General features: G+C 48.0%; 3 protein-coding genes across 3 annotated transcripts; all 3 read left to right on the forward strand.

Annotated features, from left to right (window-relative positions):
- Window positions 1–473: 473 nt before the first annotated feature.
- On the forward strand, window positions 474–4818 carry sephs3 (selenophosphate synthetase 3). Its single transcript, XM_067240459.1, has 8 exons — window positions 474–882; window positions 1683–1786; window positions 1965–2072; window positions 2263–2417; window positions 2805–2895; window positions 3027–3126; window positions 3434–3646; window positions 3886–4818. Exons 1-8 carry the CDS (start codon window positions 585–587, stop codon window positions 4134–4136), a joined length of 1320 nt encoding a protein of 439 aa, XP_067096560.1. The 5' UTR covers window positions 474–584; the 3' UTR covers window positions 4137–4818.
- Window positions 4819–5043: 225 nt separating this feature from the next.
- On the forward strand, window positions 5044–12575 carry ap4b1 (adaptor related protein complex 4 subunit beta 1). The gene is made up of 13 exons (XM_067240037.1): window positions 5044–5127; window positions 5318–5432; window positions 5580–5804; window positions 5970–6100; window positions 6305–6452; window positions 8174–8459; window positions 8929–9027; window positions 9213–9324; window positions 9494–9577; window positions 10407–10510; window positions 11021–11228; window positions 11361–11648; window positions 11787–12575. The coding sequence occupies exons 2-13, from the start codon at window positions 5320–5322 to the stop codon at window positions 12386–12388; spliced, it is 2400 nt and encodes a 799-aa protein (XP_067096138.1). The 5' UTR covers window positions 5044–5127; window positions 5318–5319; the 3' UTR covers window positions 12389–12575.
- Window positions 12576–13654: 1079 nt separating this feature from the next.
- LOC136945973 (alpha-1,3-mannosyl-glycoprotein 4-beta-N-acetylglucosaminyltransferase C-like) lies at window positions 13655–16954 on the forward strand. Its single transcript, XM_067240120.1, has 6 exons — window positions 13655–13675; window positions 14665–14770; window positions 15131–15196; window positions 15284–15395; window positions 15476–15730; window positions 15823–16954. Exons 2-6 carry the CDS (start codon window positions 14669–14671, stop codon window positions 16758–16760), a joined length of 1473 nt encoding a protein of 490 aa, XP_067096221.1. The 5' UTR covers window positions 13655–13675; window positions 14665–14668; the 3' UTR covers window positions 16761–16954.
- Window positions 16955–21856: the final 4902 nt, after the last annotated feature.

The following is a 21856-nucleotide window of genomic DNA, read 5'->3' on the forward strand; positions in this document are numbered from 1 at the left end:
CTTCTTCTTAAACTTTCACGGCAGGCTTGTTACTTTAGTTTTAAGCTGTATTTGGTGGCATGATCAATTCTATTTATTGTCATTGTGCGCCTTTTTTCATGGCTATCACGCACAACAAACGTATGTTGATAATGGAGCATGGTAGAAAGCCACAAGAAGAATATTTAAAAAAAAAAGTTTCAAAAAAAAGTTTGCATCATTGATGAGTAGCCTACTTGATGATGACTCTACAATGCTCTACTGTACTCTATTGTACTCTGCTCTGCTTGAATCTACTTTTTTTTCTTTTTATTGAATTGGTTCGGTCATCAAATATCAAAAGGAGTGTGCGACAAACTTCCTGCTGCATTTAAAAGTAAAATCACTGTCAATATTTAGCAACGTATCCATTGAGAAAGAGCATTCACAGCCAGGAAACACCTGTCGCTTAGGAGCAAGTGACGTCATTCAAATAAACCTCCTCCCGAGCGCCCGTCGGTAGCAACACGCGCTCATTCATTTCAGCGCACGCAGCGCACACTTTGTACCCGTGAAGGTTTTGGTGAACGACGCTCAACTTTGACCGAGCTACACACCGGACAAACATGTCAGGTTCCACTCCCCCGGCCACACCGGTCGAGGCTTGCGGAGCTACGGGGACCGAAGCTTCTCTCCCCCCCGGTTACAAACCATTCCGCCCCGAGGACCATGGCCTGGACAGGAGCTTCCGACTTACAGCGTTCTCCGACCTTAAGGGATGAGGGTGCAAAGTCCCGCAGGAGGCACTGCTCAAACTCCTCGCGGGACTGGAGCCTGACCGGCTACCGGGCGTTCCGGAGGCCGGGGATCAAGCCTCGGAATTCGTTCAACAAATCTCGCCGGCAAACGCTGGTCCAAGACTAGGTAAGAAATCAGAAGACAACACGCATTTAGCTAGCTAGTATGTGTACCGTGTATACACAAACTTTGTGCATTACTTAGTGGTAGATGGCAAGTTTGCTATGCACTCATTACTGTGCGTACATATACATATAGCATATGTTTAGGTTACATTAGCTTGCTGCATATGTAGATTGTTGCTTAATGTTAGCATTGACAGCTAGCTAGCTAACCCCATGTCGAGCCTCATACCACATCTGCTTATACTGTATTTGCAATTGAGGCAGGTGTTCCCTCTGGCTAGACTAGCTCTGGTTAGGTAATGTTAGCTAACTAGTTTCTGTACTTTAATTCCAGATGTCAGTCTGTGACATTTTTTTTACAGATTTCGCCGGCTAAGTAGTCTAGTAAAGCACGCGCTGTCTCGGTTATCCAACTAGTGTAGTTGCTAGCCACCTAGCCTCAGCTAACCTGGTCTTATCATGTTTGGTGACGGGGTTAATGAGTAGCTTACACACAGGGTGCTCCGTGAGTCAGCAATAACGATCACCCAACAACACTTCTGACTGTGTTAATGTAGCCTAACCAGAATGGTAGCTAATCCATTGCGCACAACCAGATCTTGTTGAACCCATTCTTGATGAAATCGTATTAAACTAAAGTACAGTAGTGGTGTTGTGGTGGGAGTGGGTTAGTTGTATGCCTCTGGATGAAATAATCTTCCTTTATTTGTTATTTTTCGTTGTTCGTGTCATTTTTGTATTAGTTATCGTAGCGTGGGCAGCTGTGAGTGAAGTTGATGTCCTGTGTTCTCGTCGTTGCAGGTATAGGAATGGACTCGTGCGTCACCCCGTTGAGGCACGGAGGGCTCTCATTGGTCCAGACCACAGACTTCTTCTATCCTCTTGTAGAAGATCCCTACATGATGGTGGGTCCTGACCTCTTAACTTTTCAACTCTTAACTGCTCACCTCTTAGTTAGCAAACATTCCACTGGTGCTGACCTTGGCTGTTATCTGTTTCAAAAGAATAACTGTTGCATTCATCTTCCTCTTTATCTTTCTATTTCTCTTTTACACCCCCCCCCTTTCCCCCCCTCCTCCCCAGGGCAGGATAGCCTGTGCTAATGTCCTCAGTGACCTGTATGCCATGGGCATCACCGAGTGTGACAACATGCTCATGCTGCTCAGCATCAGCCAGAAGATGAACGAGAAGGTGTGTGTGTGTGTGTGTGTCTCTCTCTCTCGCTCTCTCTCTGTATATCTGCCCCCCCCTGCGCGCACACACACACACACACACACATACAGAGAGAGAGACCCTTTCATGCTTTTCACACATCTAGTATCACAGCGTCAGGTAGTAATGTATTGTTGTGTGTGTGTCTGCACCGGTGTGTGTGTTCCAGGAGCGCGAGCGTGTGATGCCGTTGATGATGCGGGGCTTCCGGGACGCGGCGGAGGAAGGCGGTACCTCGGTGACGGGCGGACAGACGGTCGTCAACCCATGGATCATTGTAGGGGGCGTGGCCTCAGTTGTCTGTCAGCCCAACGAGTTCATCATGTGAGTGTCTCTCCTGCCTCTCTCTCCTGCCTGTCGCCCTCCTCTCTCTCTTTCTGTTTCTCTCTCTCATCTCTCTGTCCTCTCTCTCATCTCTCTCCTCTCTCTCATCTCTCTCTCTCTCATCTCTTTCTCTCCTCTCTCTCTCATCTCTCTCTCTCTCATCTCTCTGTCCTCTCTCGTCTCTCTCCTCTCTCTTGTCTCTCTCTCTCATCTCTCTCTTTTTGTTTCTCTCGTTCCTTCTCCCTCTCTCTCTTTCTCTCCTCTTTCTGTCTCTATCTATTTATCTATGTGTACTGCCCCTGTGCCTAAACATACAGGATAAAAGTGTGTGTGTGTGTGTCCCTGTGTGTGTACATGTTGTGTGTGTGTGTGTGTGTGTGACTGCAGGCCAGACAGTGCTGTACCAGGTGATGTGCTGGTGCTCACCAAGCCTCTTGGGACACAGGTGGCAGTCAACGCTCACCAGTGGCTGGAGCAGGTCAGCCAATCACACGCCAGCTTCACCTCACTCACCTCTGATTGGTTCAAATCAGTGACCAATGACCAACCTCCCTCTGCCTCTCTTTTGCAATCTCTCCTTGTCTCCCCTCCTTCCCCCCCCCCCCCCAGCCTGACAGGTGGAACAAGATCAAACTAGTGGTCACCAAGGAGGAAGTGGAGCTGGCCTACCAGGAAGCTATGTTCTCCATGGCAACGCTAAACCGCACAGGTAGGTGTTGTCAGAATAATTACAGTATTTTATTATCTTTTTTGTAGTTTTATTTTGGCTTAGCTTGCTTAGTTTGGATAAGCGAGACAGAAGATTCCACCACGTGTCAGATCTAGTATTAATTGTACCCAAACAACATTCCCAGTTTTGACCAGCCGATTAGGGCCCTTCAGCTTGGTCGTGTAGACATGGCTTACATGGTCCATAACAGGAAGAAATACTGACCTGTAAATAGGACAGTAAGTGTCTATACGCAATAGAAGAAGCTTCGGTTGCTACATGCGTCTGTGTGTGTGTGCCTCCACAGCTGCGACCCTCATGCACAGGTTCCAGGCCCACGCTGCCACAGACGTGACGGGCTTTGGGTTGCTAGGACACGCCAACAACCTGGCGTCCCAGCAGCGCAGCGACGTGGCCTTCGTCATCCACAACCTGCCAGTCATCGCCAAGATGGCCGCCATCAGCAAGGCTTGCGGCAGCATCTTCAACCTGGTGCAGGGAACGTCAGCAGAAACGTCCGGTAGGTGCGACCGGTCGTGGCCAGTTGTACCCGGCAGTCCTACGGTCACTGCATGAGCTTTATTTAGTCATGTGAAAGAACGTTAAGAGGTTCTTGTGCAAAAGCTGGTTTGTTCCTCCTTTTCTCTCTCGTTTCTCAAACTCTCTCTTTAAAAGGTCTATAAGGTCACAGATTGGTGATGTTAATTCTTTGTCAACCCCTTCCTCTCCTCCTCTCCTCCTCTCCTCCCCTCTCCTCAGGGGGGTTACTGGTATGTCTTCCCAGAGAACAAGCTGCCAAGTTTTGTGCTGAGATGAAGAGTCAGGGGGCAGGGTTCGGGGGTCAAGGGTCAGTGGGCGGAGCTTGGATCATCGGAATAGTAGAGAAGGGCGACCGCCGTGCTCGCATCATCGACAAGCCACGCATCATCGAGGTTCCGTCCAGAGGGAGCCAAGCGGCCAATCAGGACAACAGCTCCGCAAGCCCCACCCCCAGCCCCACCCTGTCGTAAACTCTACCACACACGCTGCCACTCTGGTTCTCTGTGTCTGTCTGTGTGTCTGTGTGTGTGTCTGTGTGTGTGTGTCCACCATCAGTCACAGCTGATCACTTCAGACTTTTCCATCATGCTGTTCCCTGAGTCTCCTTCCTGTCTACTTCCTGTCTCCTTCCTGTGTCGACTGCTGTCTTATCCATCAGATTATTCCAAATGAAATAAAACTACATTCCAGCAAGACCCCTTCAAAGCTACTGAAGTGTGTGTGTGTGTGTGTGTGTGTGAGTATCCAGGGTGGAGTGTGTCAGTGTTGAGGTTAAACTGTAATGGCCCATCAGAGGTTTGAAACTGAAGGATTGGGTGACGTTAACATGTCTTGTTGGTGAATGTGAACAAATGGTACCGTTCAAAACTCAATCAGGGCTCCCACCCCCAAGCCCAGCCCAGGGGGAGGGTTGAGCAACTCTCTCTGGGCCCGTAAGGAGGTCTGGGATGCCATCTCTGTCAGCTTATTGGCTGTTCAACTGCAAAGTCCCTCCCCCTTCCTGTTAATGATGCTCTGTCTTGTAAACCCCAAGCAATGGGAGAAGGTGGAGTGGATGTATTTGGAAGGGGATTGGTGTTGCAGATTGTCAGTCATGAGTTGTGTGTTTCTGTATCCTGCATTTCACAATCAATTAAACCATCTAAAACCTCATTGCTATTGTTGAGTTTTGAGTTATTGTAGTAAATGTGTGAAACATTTTGCTGTGTGTATGTGAGAGAACACAATGTGAAAAAAAGACTGAAGAAGTAGAAAGCGGACATTGAACTGGAACTGGGAGCGTCAAAACGACGGTTGATGTTTTTACGTTTTAAGTATTAGCGCGTGCGTGGCGTCATCAGAAGGCGCCAGAGAGAACGTGCCACGTCGTGACGTCTTCCGAAGCAGTCGGTACGGGAAGCCAGAGGCAAACCGAGATATTTATATTTTTTTACTTACTAATACCTACGATTGATGTGAACGGTACGTTGTTCACTCTAGAGATATATTCCGACATAGAACGGAATGGTTACGCAATATTTCTGGTAGTTTTAAGAATGTTACATTGTAGCTTGTTAGAGTAACTATTTAATTAAACGTTAGCTAGCTGGACAGCTAACCCTCTCTAAATGTCTTCTCTTTTACTGTGTGTGCGTTTGTGTGGGGAAACCAGCCATGCCCTACCTGGGCGGAGAGGAGACGGTGAGAGAAATAAGGAGAGCTCTCGCCAACCCCAACGTCCAGTCTGATCACCTCCGCTACAGGAACACGATACTGAGGGTTATTCGGTAAACACACTGATCGTTCCTTTTCAAACTCGAGGCCAATGCTTCTTTCCTCTTCTCTCTTTTTTCCTGCTCAAACACAACAATCTCATCCATCCCTGATCATGATCACGAATGCATTCTCCCCTCCTCCTCCCCCCTCTCTCCCAGGTTGATGTCCCAGGGGGTGGATGTGTCCGGGGTGTTCAGTGAGATGGTGAAGGCGTGTGCCAGCGTGGACGTGGTCCAGAAGAAGCTGGTGTATGTGTTCCTGGTGAGCTATGCCAGCACGACCCCTGACCTCTCCCTGCTGGTCATCAACACCCTGAGGAAGGACTGCCAGGACCCCAACCCCATGGTGCGCAGCCTGGCCCTGCGCAACATGACCAACCTCAGGTACACACAGACATGTATACTTACACAGACACACGCAGACACACACACAGACCCAGGAAAACTTGCTTTTCAAATGTATCTCTTCTGTGTGTCTTTTTGTGTGTGTGTATATATATATATATATATATATATATATATATATTTATGTGTGTGTGTGTGTGTCAGGCTCCCAGGTCTGATGGAGTACGTGGAGCAGCCTCTGTCAGCAGGCCTGCGTGACCGGGCAGCCTGTGTGAGGAGGGTGGCTGTGCTGGGCTGGGCGAAGATACACAACCTGCAGCCCAACACAGGCATAGGTACAATACAGACTAACTGTTATGTCTTTGGATTTCATTTATGTCTATTTCGTATGAAAAGCTCAGTGACCTATGTACTTTTGTAAAGCTCTCTTTTGGAAGTCGCTTTGGATAAAAGCGTCTACTAAATGCATAAATGTAAAAGCTAAATGACAGACATTACAGCGCCCCATCTATTTCCCCCCCCCCCCCCCCCCCCCGCAGATGCCTCTATAGTAAACGAGCTGTATGGGTTGCTACGGGACAGTGATCCTGTTGTCATGGTGAACTGTCTCCGGGCACTGGAGGAGATTTTGAGGGACGAGGGGGGCGTGGCCATCAACAAACCCATCGCCCACCATCTCCTCAACAGGTGTGTGTGTGTGTGTGTAAGGTGTATATATATGAATTCTGTGTGTGTGAGGTGTATATGTATATATTAATTAGTGCTGTCAAACGATTAAAATATTTAATTGTGATTAATCGCATTAATGTCATAGTTAACTCGCGATTAATCACACATTTTTATCTATTCTAAATGTCTCTTGATTTCTTTTTGTCCCATAATTTTTTCTCATTTTAATGCTCTTATCAACATGGAAAAGTGGTTTGGATTGCTTAGTGCAAATGTATTTTTTTTATTGAAAACAACATTGCAATCGCCTGGCTTTGACGAGGGGGCGGAGAATTCGCATCAGCTGTGTGCTTGGCCATCAGGTGGTATTTCAGACTGAACGTGCTGCGATGATAGCTCAGTTCACAACGACAAAACACACAGATCACTTTGGTCTTGTCAATGGAACCATTTAGCAACTTTTTAAAAGTAAACTTTCCATTCAGAATCTTATTGGCATCTATTTCGGCGTCTCTCCATCCACTCAAAACGTAACGTTAGCCTACTACTCTTTAACAGGTGTTGTGCCACCCGATGCATGACTCCCTGGATAGGCACCCCCTCACAAGAGCGCGCGCGAACCACTCGGAATCAAAGAGTGAAGGATTTCGTCTTGATATCGTAACCAAACGAAAGGGAGACAGAAGTCTCACATTATACTTTCTTTGTTATAGAATTCAAGAGAAGAATGTCGGTTATCTGTCTAAATATCAGCTGCTATTTTCAATTAAGCCTGCATTTCATGGCAGGCTTAATGCACCCCCTGATAACCCTGACTAGGAAAGTTTTACATGCCTGAAACTTACTGTGGTTACTCATACTAGTGCCCTCAGTGTACAGTAAGAATGTTTTGATTCTGGGATATACAGAACAGACAATAGAGGGGGGTGCATTTCATGACAGGCTTGTTGTATTCCTTCTTGCCATGAAATGCAACCCCCCTCTATTGTCTGCAGGCTAACTGCATTAAAATCCTTGCCTTTGAACCTATACATTAGTGAAATACCTTGAACCTGCAACACAAAATACATTTCCTTTGGTAATCATGGGAGTCAGATGGCTGAGCGGTTAGGGAATCGGCTATTAATCAGAAGGTTGCTGGTTCGATTCCTGGCCGTGCAAATGACGTTGTGCCCTTGGGCAAGGCAATTGGCCTTACTTGCCTCGGGGGAATGTCCCTGTACTTACTGTAAGTCGCTCTGGATAAGAGCGTCTGCTAAATGACTAAATGTAAATGTAAGACGAAATCCTTCACTCTTTGATTCCGAGTGGTTCGCGCGCGCTCCCGCGAGTCAGTGCCTATCCAGAGAGTCATACATTGGGTTGTACAACACAACAAATGTGTGCGGCGTGTCTGTTGTTTTGTGTCCGGTCTAGCTGGATCCGGTGTGGTGTTGTAGTTTTTCTAACGTCAGTAGTTGTTGCAACAGTATGTGAAAAAAAACTACAAACTTTGCTAGGCCAAAAAGAACGTTAATCTTGCGATAAAAAAAATGTACGCAGTTAAAATGGGTTTGCGTTAACGCCATTAATAACGCGTTTAACTGACAGCACTAATATTAATGCTGTGTGTGTGTGTGTATATATGCGTGTGTGTGTGAGGTGTGTATATATATGAATGCGTGTGTGTATGTGAGGTGTGTGTACATATGAATGCGTGTGTCTGAGGTGTGTATATATATGAATGTGTGTGTGTACAGGCTGCAGCAGTGTGACGTGTGGGGTCAGTGTGAGGTGCTGAGGGTTCTGCAGCGCTACCAGCCGTCCAGTGAGGAGGAGCTGTTTGACATCCTGTCAGTGCTGGACCCCTCCCTGCTCAGCCCCCACCCCCCCCTGGTGGCCGCCACCCTGGCCCTCTTCCTCGGCCTGTGCTCCTCGCTCCCGGCCGCGGGTGTGTCGGCGCTGGAGCGCGCACAAGGCCCCCTGCTGGCCGCATGTGGAAGCTCCTGCCGGGAAATGAGGTTCTCTGCTCTCTGCCACATCCAGGTGTGTGTGTGTCTGTGTGTGTGTCTGTGTGTGTGTGTACAAACAGAACACTAGGGTGTGTGTGTGTGTGTGTCTTTCATAAACAACACCAAGATGTGTCCTAATAAGGCCATGGAGACATGAAGAATAGCTCCCTTTGTTTTTTACCTGGAATATTTCTGTGTGTGTACAGTGTGTGTGTACAGTGTGTGTGTACAGTGTGTGTGTGTGTACAGTGTGTGTGTACAGTGTGTGTGTACCTGATGCACCCTGGAAAAACCCTGCTTCTGGGCTGTAATCTCTCCCTCCCTCCCCCTCTCTCTGCAGCCTCTTTCACTGCTCTGTTGGATTTGAACCTGCTACCTCCAATTCACTTCCTCCTCCCCCCCAAACTAAATAATATGTGTGTATAATATTAATGTACGTGTATGTAATGTATAATTTGACAGTACGTGTGCGCTGTGTGATATTACTGCTGGGTGTTTTGCAGCTCCTGATGCGGTCTGCTCCAGGCCTCATGGGGGCGCACTTCAAGCGCTTCTTCTGCAGCTACGCGGAGCCGGCCTACATCAAGCAGAGGAAGATGCAGGTCAGAACACAGCCTGATTTGATCTGAGCTTGTGATTGGTTGATAGATGTCACATGTCACATGATTCCATCCTGTGGTTGTTCGTGTGTTCTAACCTCTAAGAAACAGAACATTTCATTTACAAAGACAAGCATTTTAAATGTTTTAGTACTACCTGATTGATTAACAAGCGTGTGTGTTTTTAGGTCCTGGTGGAGCTGGTGAATGATGAGAATGTGTCTCTGGTTCTGGATGAACTGAAGGGGCACTGTACTGATGTCAACCCTGACACTGCCCACGCTGCCATCACTGCTATAGGTACACACTCACACAACCCTGACACTGCCCACGCTGCCATCACTGCTATAGGTACACACTCACACAACCCTGACACTGCCCATACAGACCACACATACAGCTTTTAAGAGAGTGTGTGTGTGTGTGTGTGTGTGTGTGTGTGTGTGTGTGTGTGTGTGTGTGTGTGCAGGTCGTATCGGGCGCTCCTACAGTGACAGGTGTCTGGACATTCTCACTGACTTGCTGAGACTGAAACAGGAACACATTACCTCTGGTGAGAACACACACACTCACGTGCACACACGCACACTCACGCGCACACACTCACGCACACACTCACACTCTCAGGTAAGTGCGCCCTGTAATGGCAGAATACTAGTGGCACTGTGTAGATAATAGTCAAGAGATGGCGGTTTCAATAAATTTATTTTGCTTGTACAAATTAAGAATTAACAAAGTACTTTGTGATCAGTCATAACGAAGGAGGTGCTAGCCACAGGTCGTTCGCAAGAGTGATGAAGAACAACCCTAAAACCCTGCCTTATATAAACTTTAGATCAAATGGTTCTTCTGATGGTCAATCCATCAATGTAGCAAACTCTGTGATTGGTCAGCACTGCTCAGTGACAGTTTGACTCCATACCAAGTGTCCCACAGTTCTTTGATGTGGCATCTCTCCCCAAACCAGTAGATACTAAAGCCACAGAAGTTGATCAGTCAAATGGTCAACTGTCCTTTGTGTGGGCATCTTCAAACAAGTATTTAATTAACACCATCCATGCAACAGGAAGGGCCAGAGCAGCTTGATCAGTTCTCAGCTGTCTCTTCCTCCCCAGGTGACAAGAACTCTCCCAGGTCACCCAGACTTCCCGTCCCTAGACTTCACGTCTCCTAGTTAGGTGTGCACATCTGCCAAATGAGTTGAATCAACTTTCACTGTATCAAGCTTCTTAACCAACTTTTAGACTTCCCTTAAAACACATTCCTCATATATAAAACACACACATTATAACTGTATTCCAAATTTCCACCACAGCCCCTGTCCTACACTAAGTGTGTGTTGGGCCCAGGTTTATTGGGGGTTGGTTTTGATGTGTCCCCAGCGGTGGTGCAGACCCTCGGGGACCTGGTGTGGACGTGTCCTCAGAGCAGCTCAGCTGTGTGTTCAGCCCTGGAGGGCTGGGAAGACACACTGCTGGACACGCAGGTCAGAACGACCGCTGCTCTCCTCCTCTCTTCTCCTCCTCCCTTCTTCTCCTTTCTTCTCCTCTCCTCTCCTCCATCCTACACACCTCCTCTCCTCCTCGCTCCATCCTACGCACCTCCTCTCCTCCTCGCTCCATCCTACGCACCTCCTCTCCTCCTCGCTCCATCCTACGCACCTCCTCTCCTCCTCGCTCCATCCTACGCACCTCCTCGCTCCATCCTACACACCTCCTCTCCTCCTCGCTCCATCCTACACACCCCCTCTCCTCCTCGCTCCATCCTACACACCTCCTCTCCTCCTCGCTCCATCCTACACACCTCCTCTCCTCCTCGCTCCATCCTACGCACCTCCTCTCCTCCTCGCTCCATCCTACGCTCCTCCTCGCTCCATCCTACGCACCTCCTCTCCTCCTCGCTCCATCCTACACACCTCCTCTCCTCCTCGCTCCATCCTACACACCTCCTCTCCTCCTCCTCATCTCTATCTCTCTGTCTCCCCCTGTCTCTCCAGGGCAGGCAGGCCTTGCTGTGGCTGCTGGGGGTGTACGGGGAGCATGTGAGCGGCGCCCCCTACCTGCTGGAGGGCCAGATCGACGGGCTGCGGAGCGAGGTGTGTGTGGAGGTGAAAATGGAGCTGCTCACCTCCACCCTCAGGCTGTTCCTCTACAGACCCGCAGAGACACAGGACATGCTGGGGCGCCTGCTGCACTACTGCATGGGTAGGACAGGGAGAGGAAGGTGTGTGTTTGTGACTTGCATGTGTGTGTCTGTGTGTACCTTGTGTGTGTGTGATCTGTGTGTGTAATGTGTGTTTGTGTGTGTAATCTGTGTGTGACGTGTGTGTGTTCCAGAGGAGGAGACAGACATGTGTGTACGTGACCAGGCTGCGCTGTACTACCGACTGTTGCATTGTGGGATAGACGAAACCCGTCGGGTCCTCCAGGGACGGAGGTCGGATCCCTCTCTGGGCGTTCTGATTGGTCGGCCCTCCGAGCCTGTTAGCCAGTGGGCTGGCAGCTTTAACACCCTGGCACCGTTGTGCCTGAGAGCTGTAGTTCCAGAACCAGCCACTGGGGGCTGCCCTGAGCAGAGCCCTCCAACCCCCAACCTTGACCTCCGAACTCTGACCCCCTGCCCTGGTGAGACACCCCCCCCTCCCTTTGAGGTGGTTCTGTATGTGTGTAGATCAACACTAATCAATCTCTCTCTCTCCCCCTCTCTCCCCCTCTCTCCCCCTCCCTGCTCTCTCTCTCCTCCTGCCCCCCCTCTCTCCACAGTTCCACCCCCAGCTGAAGACATGGCTCAGCTTCATCATGATGATGAGGATGATGAGGATGAAGATGGTGGTGGTGAAGCCTCTCTGTCCCTGTCTCCCTCGCTGAGCCCGGAGCAGTTTGAGCAGCACTGGCTGCAGGAGGAGGTGTGTGTGGAGGTGTGTGTGGGCTGCCCCGCGGCCCTCGCTCCCCCCTCCAGCCTGCAGGCGGCGCTGCAGCTGGTCAACATCCACACCCTGGCCTTCACTCCGCCACACACACGGCCCTGGAGGGTCTACCTGTACACACACACCTCGCACACACACCTGGAACACACACCTCACACTCTCATACTTGGGGAGTTGCTGTGTACCAGAGAGAGGGAGGAGAGAGGGGGAGAGGGGGAAGAGGAGGGGGTGAGAGGGGAGGAGGGGGTGAGGAGGGGGGAAGAGGGAGAGAAGGAGGAAGGGGTGCGGAGGGAAGAGAGGGAGGTGTGGAGGGGAGAAAGGGAGGAGGAGGGGGTGAGGGTGATTGTAAAGCAGCAACCGAAACATGAAGAGGCTCTTAAAGTGTTTTTGTCAGTCCTCACAACAGTACTACACACTGTCTCCATGGAGACAACTTGACTACACTCACTGTCTCCTTGGAGACAACTTGACTACACTCACTGTCTCCATGGAGACAACTTGACTACACACACTTGCAGCTATTGAGACAGAAAGTAAAAATATAGAGAGAAGTTTTAATTACATTTAATAAATTAAGTGGTTTCAGCATAATCCTCACCCTGTGTTTTCTTATTGTGTGTTTGGTGACAGTAAAGAATTTATTAAAAATTTTCAACTTCTCCGTATACCTTGCATATTTAGCATCTAGCTACAACGTAGCGTGACTGCAGCATCCACAAATCACATCCCAGGATTATCCACCAGTGCAGCAGTTTAGGAGTTACTCAATGTTTCGGCACTAATTTCAATGTTATTTTATATTTACATTTAGTCATTTAGTAGACACTCTTATCCAGAGCGACTTACAGTAAGGTAACATAACCTCGCCTGGGGGTTATGTTACCCTACATAGCAGAGACGGCGGGCAGACAGGTGAATGTAGAAGCTAGGTTATGCTATATAGCAGAGACAGCGGGCCTCTGCTGACAGGTGAGGATAGAAGTGCACATTTTTCTTAATTGAGGGGCGTGGTCTCAGGCTGATGCAAGGTAGAGAGCGCGGCTTCACGAACCAGTTTACCCCACTTGATGATTGTGCGATAATGGAATGTTGCTTAACCGGATTTTTATATTACGAAAAAAGAAGCTTGACAGGCGATGCAGCACTGTGTCCGTGAAAAATTGGCATTACTGAAAACGAACGCACATTTTTGAAAAACAGGTAGGCTATATTCAGTTCAACTTAAAGATGTTTTTGAAAGTTAAAACGCATTTTAGCGTTTTGGATATTAACACGCCAAAATTAGGCTATTCATTCTAAGCGATAGCCTACTATCTTTTGGAGTTGTGACTTGTAGCCTAACCCAGTGATAACATGAATGTAGCCTAATTCTGACGAGAGACAGAATTGAAGAACAGTAGAAGATCATTTTGACTTGTTTGACATTTCATACCAGTCACTTATTTTGTGGTAGGCCTACTTCGTTTCATGCCTAGTCTTGGTAGTCTATATAGTTTAGTAAAATACAAGATTATTGACAAATGACGCACGGCGAGGCTGAAGTTGGTTTCCGTATAACTGCGGAGTAGAAGCCATAATCACTCGTGCGTGTCAGATAAAAGCTCTGTTGTGAAGAAAAATACAGGAAGTTCAATAAATTAAAGTGTAATTCTAAGGTGTGGTTGTGTATATGTGATTCTTTTGTAGGTTAACTGAAGTGAAAATCACATTTAATTGTTTCTTTAGGTGTGTGTGCGTATTTGCATTTCTGTGATGCTACGATATGAAATGTTTACAGAAAGGGACTGGAGGTTTAATCGGTGTTTGTCGTTGTGTTTAGCAAAGGGGAACTACCGAGACGTTGTAATATATTTATATTACTGTTGCTTGCTTTTTTTCCACAGGTACACTTGCACTTATAGCTGTTCATGTTGTTTGGTTGTGACTTGTTTAACTACATGCTCTTATGGTTCTTCCCTTTGGCACTTACTTTGGTTGTTCACAATGTGTGCTTCATGTTTTGGCTACTCGCGATGCTTTTTGGCTATCTTGTTGTTATGATCAGTGACCTATGCACTTTGTAAAGCTCTCTCTTGGAAGTCGCTTTGGATAAAAGCGTCTGCTAAATGAATAAATGTAAATGTAAATATTTGTATTATTACTTTAACCATTCATTTTGGCAGACCTTTTTATTCAAATAACTTTTCTAGAGAGATTTGAATCCGCGAGATCTTGATCTGCAGTCAAATGCTCTACCCTCGGAACTAGACTCACCCTTCCACGTGCCCAAAACTAATATTGAATACATTTACTTACAGCATGCTTATGTTTATTAATTGATTCACACGGTGAATGTGAAGGCTTAGAAACAGCACATCAATTTATCTTTAATGTTTGCAAACACAGAAGACGGTCTCTATAGAAACAATGTTCCAACAGGCTTCACACACCATCCTGCTCTCCTCATCATCAATTTCAAAGTCCAATGATTGTCTACATAGCAGATAGATGTGTGATATGTTCCTATCAATCACATTAATGAGGGCATGCTGTTAGCCAACCTACCCCAGACCAGGTCAGATCAGACCACTAAACAAGCATTCTGAATAATTACTGCATTCATGACAGTTACACACACACACACACACACACACACACACACAGACATGGAGGCATGCAAACACACACAAAGGCTGTGTACAGGGACATTAACGTGTTTGTGTATGTGTGGTAAGGGAGATGCATTTTCGAAGGCACAGGAATCTTACTGTTGTTACCGTGGTGGTGTTTCTGGTCCTCATCACCATCTTGTACATCTCTGGGCCAAAGGACATTGACACGGTGAGACAAAACGAACACGCACACTCATGGAAGTTTGTATTGCTATTTTTGTGGGGACTCACAAATCGTTCACATTCAAAATCCTGTTTTCCCTAAACCAAAAACCTAACTTGAACCCTAAATCGAAACCCAACCATAGCTCCTAATGCTAATTGTAAAACTATCCCTAACTCAAATCCTTAATGTAATTATAACCTTAAGACCACTAAAAAACCCTAGAAATATCACCTGTGAGGATCAAGAAAATTGTATTTTTCTTGTATTTGTATTTGTCTTGAGGGATCATTTCCATGAGCAGCTAATCATGTCCACATTCTCACACCCTCCCCTCTCCTCCCCTCCCCTCTCCTCTCCTCTCAGTCATGGTGCTGTGTTGAGGTGAGGCCCCTCCAGGCTCGCTCCGCCTCCTTCACCAACATCACCCAAGTGAGTCTGCTCACAGCAAAGGTCTAATGATGACCGATGCCTGTGTGTGTGTCTAACGTGTGTGTGTGTGTGTGTGTGTGTGTCCAGGGGAACTTGAGTGTTCCTCCCCTGCAGCCAGAGTCATGGGTGGATCAGGGAGACTATCTACCAATCAGAGTGTCGTACACCCTGCTGGCTGGAATGCCCCCCACAGAGAAGAGTGAGACACACACATATGTATATACACATGCACATTACACACACACACAACCTCAGGAATGTGTGTGTACCTTTCTCCAGAGTTCCTAACGGTGGGGCTGTCGTCTGTGAGGCGTAAGAATGGCAGCTACCTGCTTGCCACTCTGCACTCCATCTTCTCCCAGTCCTCCAGCACCGAGCGCAGCTCCCTGCTGGTGGTGCTGCTGCTGGCTGACTTCGATGCCCAGTGGAGGGCCTCCACGCTGGGGCAGATCACGGCCGAGTTCTCCCCCCAGCTGGAGCTAGGACAGCTACTGGTTATACATGCACCCCAGCGCTACTACCCCACTCTCACAGGTACACACACACACACACACACACACACACACACACACACACACACACACACACACACACACACACACCCTCCTGACTACTCTCCTCTCCAGGTATAAAGAGGAACTTCGGCGACGCCCCAGACAGAGTGATATTCCGCTCCAAGCAGAACGTGGACTACTCCTTCCTGCTGCTCTACAGCGCCCCCTGGAGCCGCTTCTACCTCATGCTGGAGGACGACGTCGACTGCAGTCACAACTTCCTGTCCGTCATAAGGGGGCATATCCGGGATCAGGAAGCCAAGGCTGTCGCCTGGACGACACTGGAGTTCTCGTCGTTGGGGTACATCGGTAAACTCTACCGCTCAGCCCACCTCCCTCTCTTGGCTCGCTTCCTCTTCCTGTTCTACCAGGAAATGCCCTGCGACTTCCTGATGAGTCACTTCCGGGTTCTGCTGGTGAACCAGAGGGAGGCAATCTTGTTCAAGCCGTCCCTGTTCCAGCACACTGGCACGTTCTCCTCCTTCAGGGGAACCCACAACAATCTGAAGGACAAGGACTTCCAACTCGAGCCGCTGTCCCACAACCCCCACGCCACCGTGTTCTCAGACATCCCGGCGTACAAAGACCACCTGCCCGGCCACGCCTACCTCCCAACCGACTCGCACTTCTTCTGGGGACGGGCGCCGTCATCGGGGAACCACCTGACCGTCATCCTGACCAATCCCGTGGTGGTGAGAGGCGTTACCGTGGAGACGGGGTTGGAGGGCAAGGACCTGCTGGCGTCGGCGGTGGTGGAGCTGGGTCGCGCCCCCGAGGGGGAGATATGTCGGACCTTTGACCCCCCGCTGGGGGAGATAGGTCCTGACGGACGCTTTGAGAAACAGGATGTGGAAGAGATTCAGGGCTCCGCCTCTTCCTGTGTGCGGATCCGGGTCACCGCCAACCAGAAGGACTGGGTCATTATCCGGGTGATCAGGATTCGCACGGAGGAGAGGGGGCTGGGTGAGGGGGGGCAGGGTGAAGGGGGGCAGGAATTGGAGTTCTGGTGAACATGTAGACACATACCCTAACCCTACTCTGCCCTTCACCTAGTGGGATAATGGATCACTTTTATATCTCAAACCTTTTACAGTACACTGTGTGATTTGTTCCCAGCAGTAAAGTGTAATCTACTGTTTGCTGTTGTTTTGATTGTGTTTCAGACACTACACACACAACCATACACACACACACAACCCTACACCCTCCAAGTTGGACTATTGCAACTCTCTGCTCGCTGGTCTCCCAGCATGTGCAACCCGCCCTCTTCAGAGGATTCAGAACGCGGCGGCCCGCCTGGTCTACAATCTACCCAGACGCTCCCATGTTACCCCGCTCCTCATCTCTCTCCACTGGCTACCTATCATGGCCCGTATCAGATTCAAGTCCCTGGTATTGACCTTCCGAGCAGTGAACGGGACTGCACCCGTCTACATCAAGTCTCTCCTGCAGCCTTACACCCCCACCCGCCACCTACGGTCTTCTTCAGACAACCGCCTGGTGGTCCCACCGCTCAAGACCGCCCGGTCCCAACACAAGCTCTTCTCCTGTCTGGCCCCCCAGTGGTGGAATCAACTCCCCACCTCCATCAGAGACACTGACTGTCTCTCCACCTTCAAGAAAAGGCTCAAGACGCACTTGTTCCGGGAGTACAACGGTACTTAGGAACGGTTCGCTTGACCCGATGTTAGTTTCCTCAAGGATCACAATGACTCTTGCTTAGAGACTTGTTGCTCTTGTGGTTAGTGGTAACTGATTTAAATTTTTGGTTCTCGCTGTGATATATTGTTTTATTACTGTTGCTTGCTTTTTTCCACAGGTACACTTGCACTTATAGCTGTTCATGTTGTTTGGTTGTGACTTGTTTAACCCTTGTGTTATCTTCGGGTCTTTCTGACCCATCAGTCATTGTGACCCACCTTCGTATTGCGACAAATTTACCTCATACAAAAACAAAGTGAAGCATTTTCTTTTAACTGTCGGGCTGTCTCAGAACCCCCACATTGGAATGGTTAAAAGAAAATTATTTTTATTTGTTTTTGTATTGGGTAAAATTGGGTAAATACAACGATGGTGCGTTATGAACCTTTGGGTCATGTGACCCGAAGGCAGCACGAGGGTTAACTACATGCTCTTATGGTTCTTCCCTTTGGCACTTACTTTGGTTGTTCACAATGTGTGCTTCATGTTTTGGCTACTCGCAATGTTTTTTGGCTATCTTGTTGTTATGATCAGTGACCTATGCACTTTGTAAAGCTCTCTCTTGGAAGTCGCTTTGGATAAAAGCGTCTGCTAAATGAATAAATGTAAATGTACACCCGCACACACACACACACACACTAGACATACACAATACATATTGTGTATTGGGGTGGGTGTAAAAATGTACAGTGCTTTGAATAAGTATGCTAAATAAATACGTTACTTGCACACACATAGACACAATAAACGGCTGACTGCACTACAACATAGACTTTAATTGTTTTATATTCTGATCATGATAATAATGTTACTGTTCTGATGTCTCCTGGACACATTACAGGGAGGGAGGGAGGGAGGGGAGAGTCTAAAGCACTGGTCCCAGTTGCTGTTATCTCTTGCTGCCAGTCTGCGGTGTCTCTCCTTCGGTCTTCTGATCAGTGGCTGGTCTCCCTGCACACTTGGCTCTCTCTAGAGCCTGGCTGCCTGGTCTCTCTAGAGCCTGGCTGGCTGGTCTCTCTGGTGCCTGGCTGCCTGGTCTCTCTGGTTCCTGGCTGGCTGGTCTCTCTGGTGCCTGGCTGCCTGGTCTCTCTAGAGCCTGGCTGCCTGGTCTCTCTGGTTCCTGGCTGGCTGGTCTCTCTGGTGGCTGGCTGGCTGGTCTGTCAGGGCCAGATGGGAGCAGAGCGGCTTGTCTTTCCCCTGCCTGGGAGGGCTGGGTGCTGGGGTGCTGGGACGCACTACGAGGGGGGCTCTGGAACCGAGAGAGAGAGGTAAGGTGAGGAGAGGTAAGGTGAGGAGAGAGGTAAGGTGAGGAGAGACAGAAGGTGAGGAGAGAGGTGAGGAGAGGTAAGGTGAGGAGAGACAGAAGGTGAGGAGAGAGGTGAGGAGAGGTAAGGTGAGGAGGGACAGAAGGAGGTGAGGAGAGAGGTAAGGTGAGGAGAGAGGTGAGGAGAGACAGAAGGTGAGGAGAGGTAAGGTGAGGAGTGACAGAAGGAGGTGAGGAGAGAGGTAAGGTGAGGAGAGACAGGAGGTGAGGAGAGAGGTAAGGTGAGGAGAGACAGAAGGAGGTGAGGAGAGAGGTAAGGTGAGGAGAGACAGAAGGAGGTTAGGAGAGGGTCAAGTAAGATCAAATGCACACACACACCAACACACCCAGGTTCTGTTCCAGCCTGAGTCTGACCTGTTCTCTGTCCATCTGTCCCTCTGCTCCAACACGGCCCCTCCCCTCGGTGCACAGGGGCCCGCGGGGAGGGGCCATCAACCCCACGCCCAGCCTGGCCAGACCCTCCAGCGACCGGGCCGTGGGGTTGATGGGCCTGGGGGGGTGGATTCTAACCGGCAACTCCCAAGTCCCCTTGAAATCTGACCATGCAGTGCCTCTCTTCTGAGCACAGGAGGGTGGAGGTGGGGGGTGTGGTGATGTGGGGGTGGGGAGAACAACATGAGCAGTTTTGCACAAATGTGTGTGACAGTGTTCGTGTGTGTGTGTGTGTGTGTGTGTACGTGGGGTGGACCAGCTCACCTTTACTCCAGGAAGGAGATGTCCACGATCATCGGCAATAAAGGTGGTGTGAGCCTCTGCAGTAGAAGGCCTCTACACACCCAACAAGCACGCACACAAACACACACAGGTGTATACACAACATTATGGCTTCTTCACAGCAAGCCTCTTCCGCTTCCAGCCTTGTACAGATGTAATTATTGACTTGTTGGTAAGATAAGTGTACTGCTAGCTCTAGATCAAATAAAAGGAGACAGTTGCCCTTTGCACCAGAGCGTCCGTCTCTAAAGAATATGTTTGTATTTACAAATAGCTTTGAGATCGACTTCTGCTTGCTGATTCACGCGCATTCAAGAAGACCCATAGTTCGTCGCTTCGGTTAAAAGCGTCAGTTAAATATAATGCCTTTTAACTTCCTCTGCAAAAAAATGAGTAGGCTATGAGTAGGCTATATTAAATACGTTTATTGACATATCCAACCCGGAATAAAGACAAAATAATATAATTATAATGATTGGTGCAAGTGATAGGAAAGTAATTCACGCCTACAGTACTGTACCTCTTTAAATTGCTTAGGGACTGTCCAGTTCTGCAACCGGTGTGCCTTATACGCATTTTCATACTACAAAAAAAAGTTTAAATGACTGCTTAAATCATGTATTTGTGTCGTTAACAGATCACTCAAATATGTGGTGATTTTTGTTAATGTAGTGTACCTGGTTAGCGGAGTAGCTTGATGACATTTCTGGCCTCCCTTCTCTCCTTTCGTTTTGTTGGCATGTTGCATAGCAACAACCTCAGCCCATCCACCTCGGGGTCTACTCTAGAAATGATTATGGGTGCAACTTCCGGTGAGATAGCGGAAGTTGCGGTTTGCTATACGTTAGTCCCAGCCGACCGTCAACAGTGATTCTTTATAAAGTAATTTCAACAATAATTTCACTAAAACTGGTTTGTTTTTAAACATATGTTGTCAGTATGTTTTTGTTAGTATTCTTATTATTATATTTCTCCGCTAAATGGCCCAATAGCTCAAAAAGTCCTTGACCCGATTTTTTCAAATTTGGCCCAATGATACAACAGGTCACTCACTAATCCCAGACCGCTAATGGCCCATGTACGCCCATAGGTGGCGCTATAAGCCACGCCCAAAGTCTACGTGATTTCCCCAGCGCCCCATTATTCCAAAATGCCTGAAAATTGGTATGCATGCCTTATTTCTCATGGGGAACAAAAAAGCCTCAAGAACCCATAAGGTCCGCCATGATAGATTTTGCTGTACTGTCCAAATTTGGTACAACCTTCAAAACCCTTCTCCTCATGAACCATAGATCCAATCAACTTGAAAATTGTTACAAATTTGTAGAACACATGTCTTTCTAAAGGGTCAAATTGAATAAGGATTGCAATACAAAATGGCTGAAAAAAGTGTATTTATGTAAATGTACACATTGCCACAATATCTTTGTGTTAATAAATCAAATATAATTTTGACTGATGGTTTTTCAAACCTTTGTGCCTTCAAGATGACATCATTCTGAAGTACCACACGCAATTTCACCTTGATATGTCAATATATGATTGAATTCAATTGAATTGCTCCACAGCGCACATGCTCCAAATTCTCAGACTCATCCTGCCCCTTCACACTAGGGTGACCACCTGTCGTGCTTTGCGTTGTGTTGCACAGCATTATCACCCCTTGCCCCGCATGTAGCATATTGAAAATTCTGTGCGATACAGCGCAAAGCGGGACAGGTGGTCACCCTACTTGACACACGCGCGAGACGCACACACATCCTTTCTGGAAATTGTGTGCTGACCAAGCCCCCAAATCCGTGTACCCTTCGTTCCTTAATTTTTCTGTTTAAAACCGAAATCGGAAAAAACGAAAAAAAAACTTTTTTTATTTTTTTTTTCTGTTTTAAAACCAGAACAGAAAAACAGGGAAAAAGAACAACAGAAATCACTAGTTCTGTAGCGGTTTTTCTGTTTCAAAACCAAAAGGGGAAAGGGAAAACAGAAAATCAAGGCGTATAAATTCACTTAAAGTTTGGTTTTCCCCATGACCACAATGCGGAAGTGGAACTTTTTCCGCCCAAATCCCCAAAGTCCAAAAATGAAAAAATTGGCATGTTTGGGGCCACCCACGTGGTTGCTGTAGATGGCTTCAGCAGCAGAATTGTGGCAAATGCAACCATGCCCATTAAAAGTAATTTGATTATTTATGATGAGGTGTACAGGTGAGTACTATACTATGCAAAGCAAAACTAATTTTGTTTCTCTTAAAAAAGGAGCATATATGGATGATTGACAGGACAGCTATCGTTCGCCCCATTTCAGCTTTCTAGAACATTTGAGCCCTCCTTACCTGTCCCTACATCACATGCTTCAACGCTGCAGAGC

The sequence above is a fragment of the Osmerus mordax genome, chromosome 7, assembly GCF_038355195.1.
Source record: "Osmerus mordax isolate fOsmMor3 chromosome 7, fOsmMor3.pri, whole genome shotgun sequence".
Lineage (NCBI taxonomy): Eukaryota > Metazoa > Chordata > Actinopteri > Osmeriformes > Osmeridae > Osmerus > Osmerus mordax.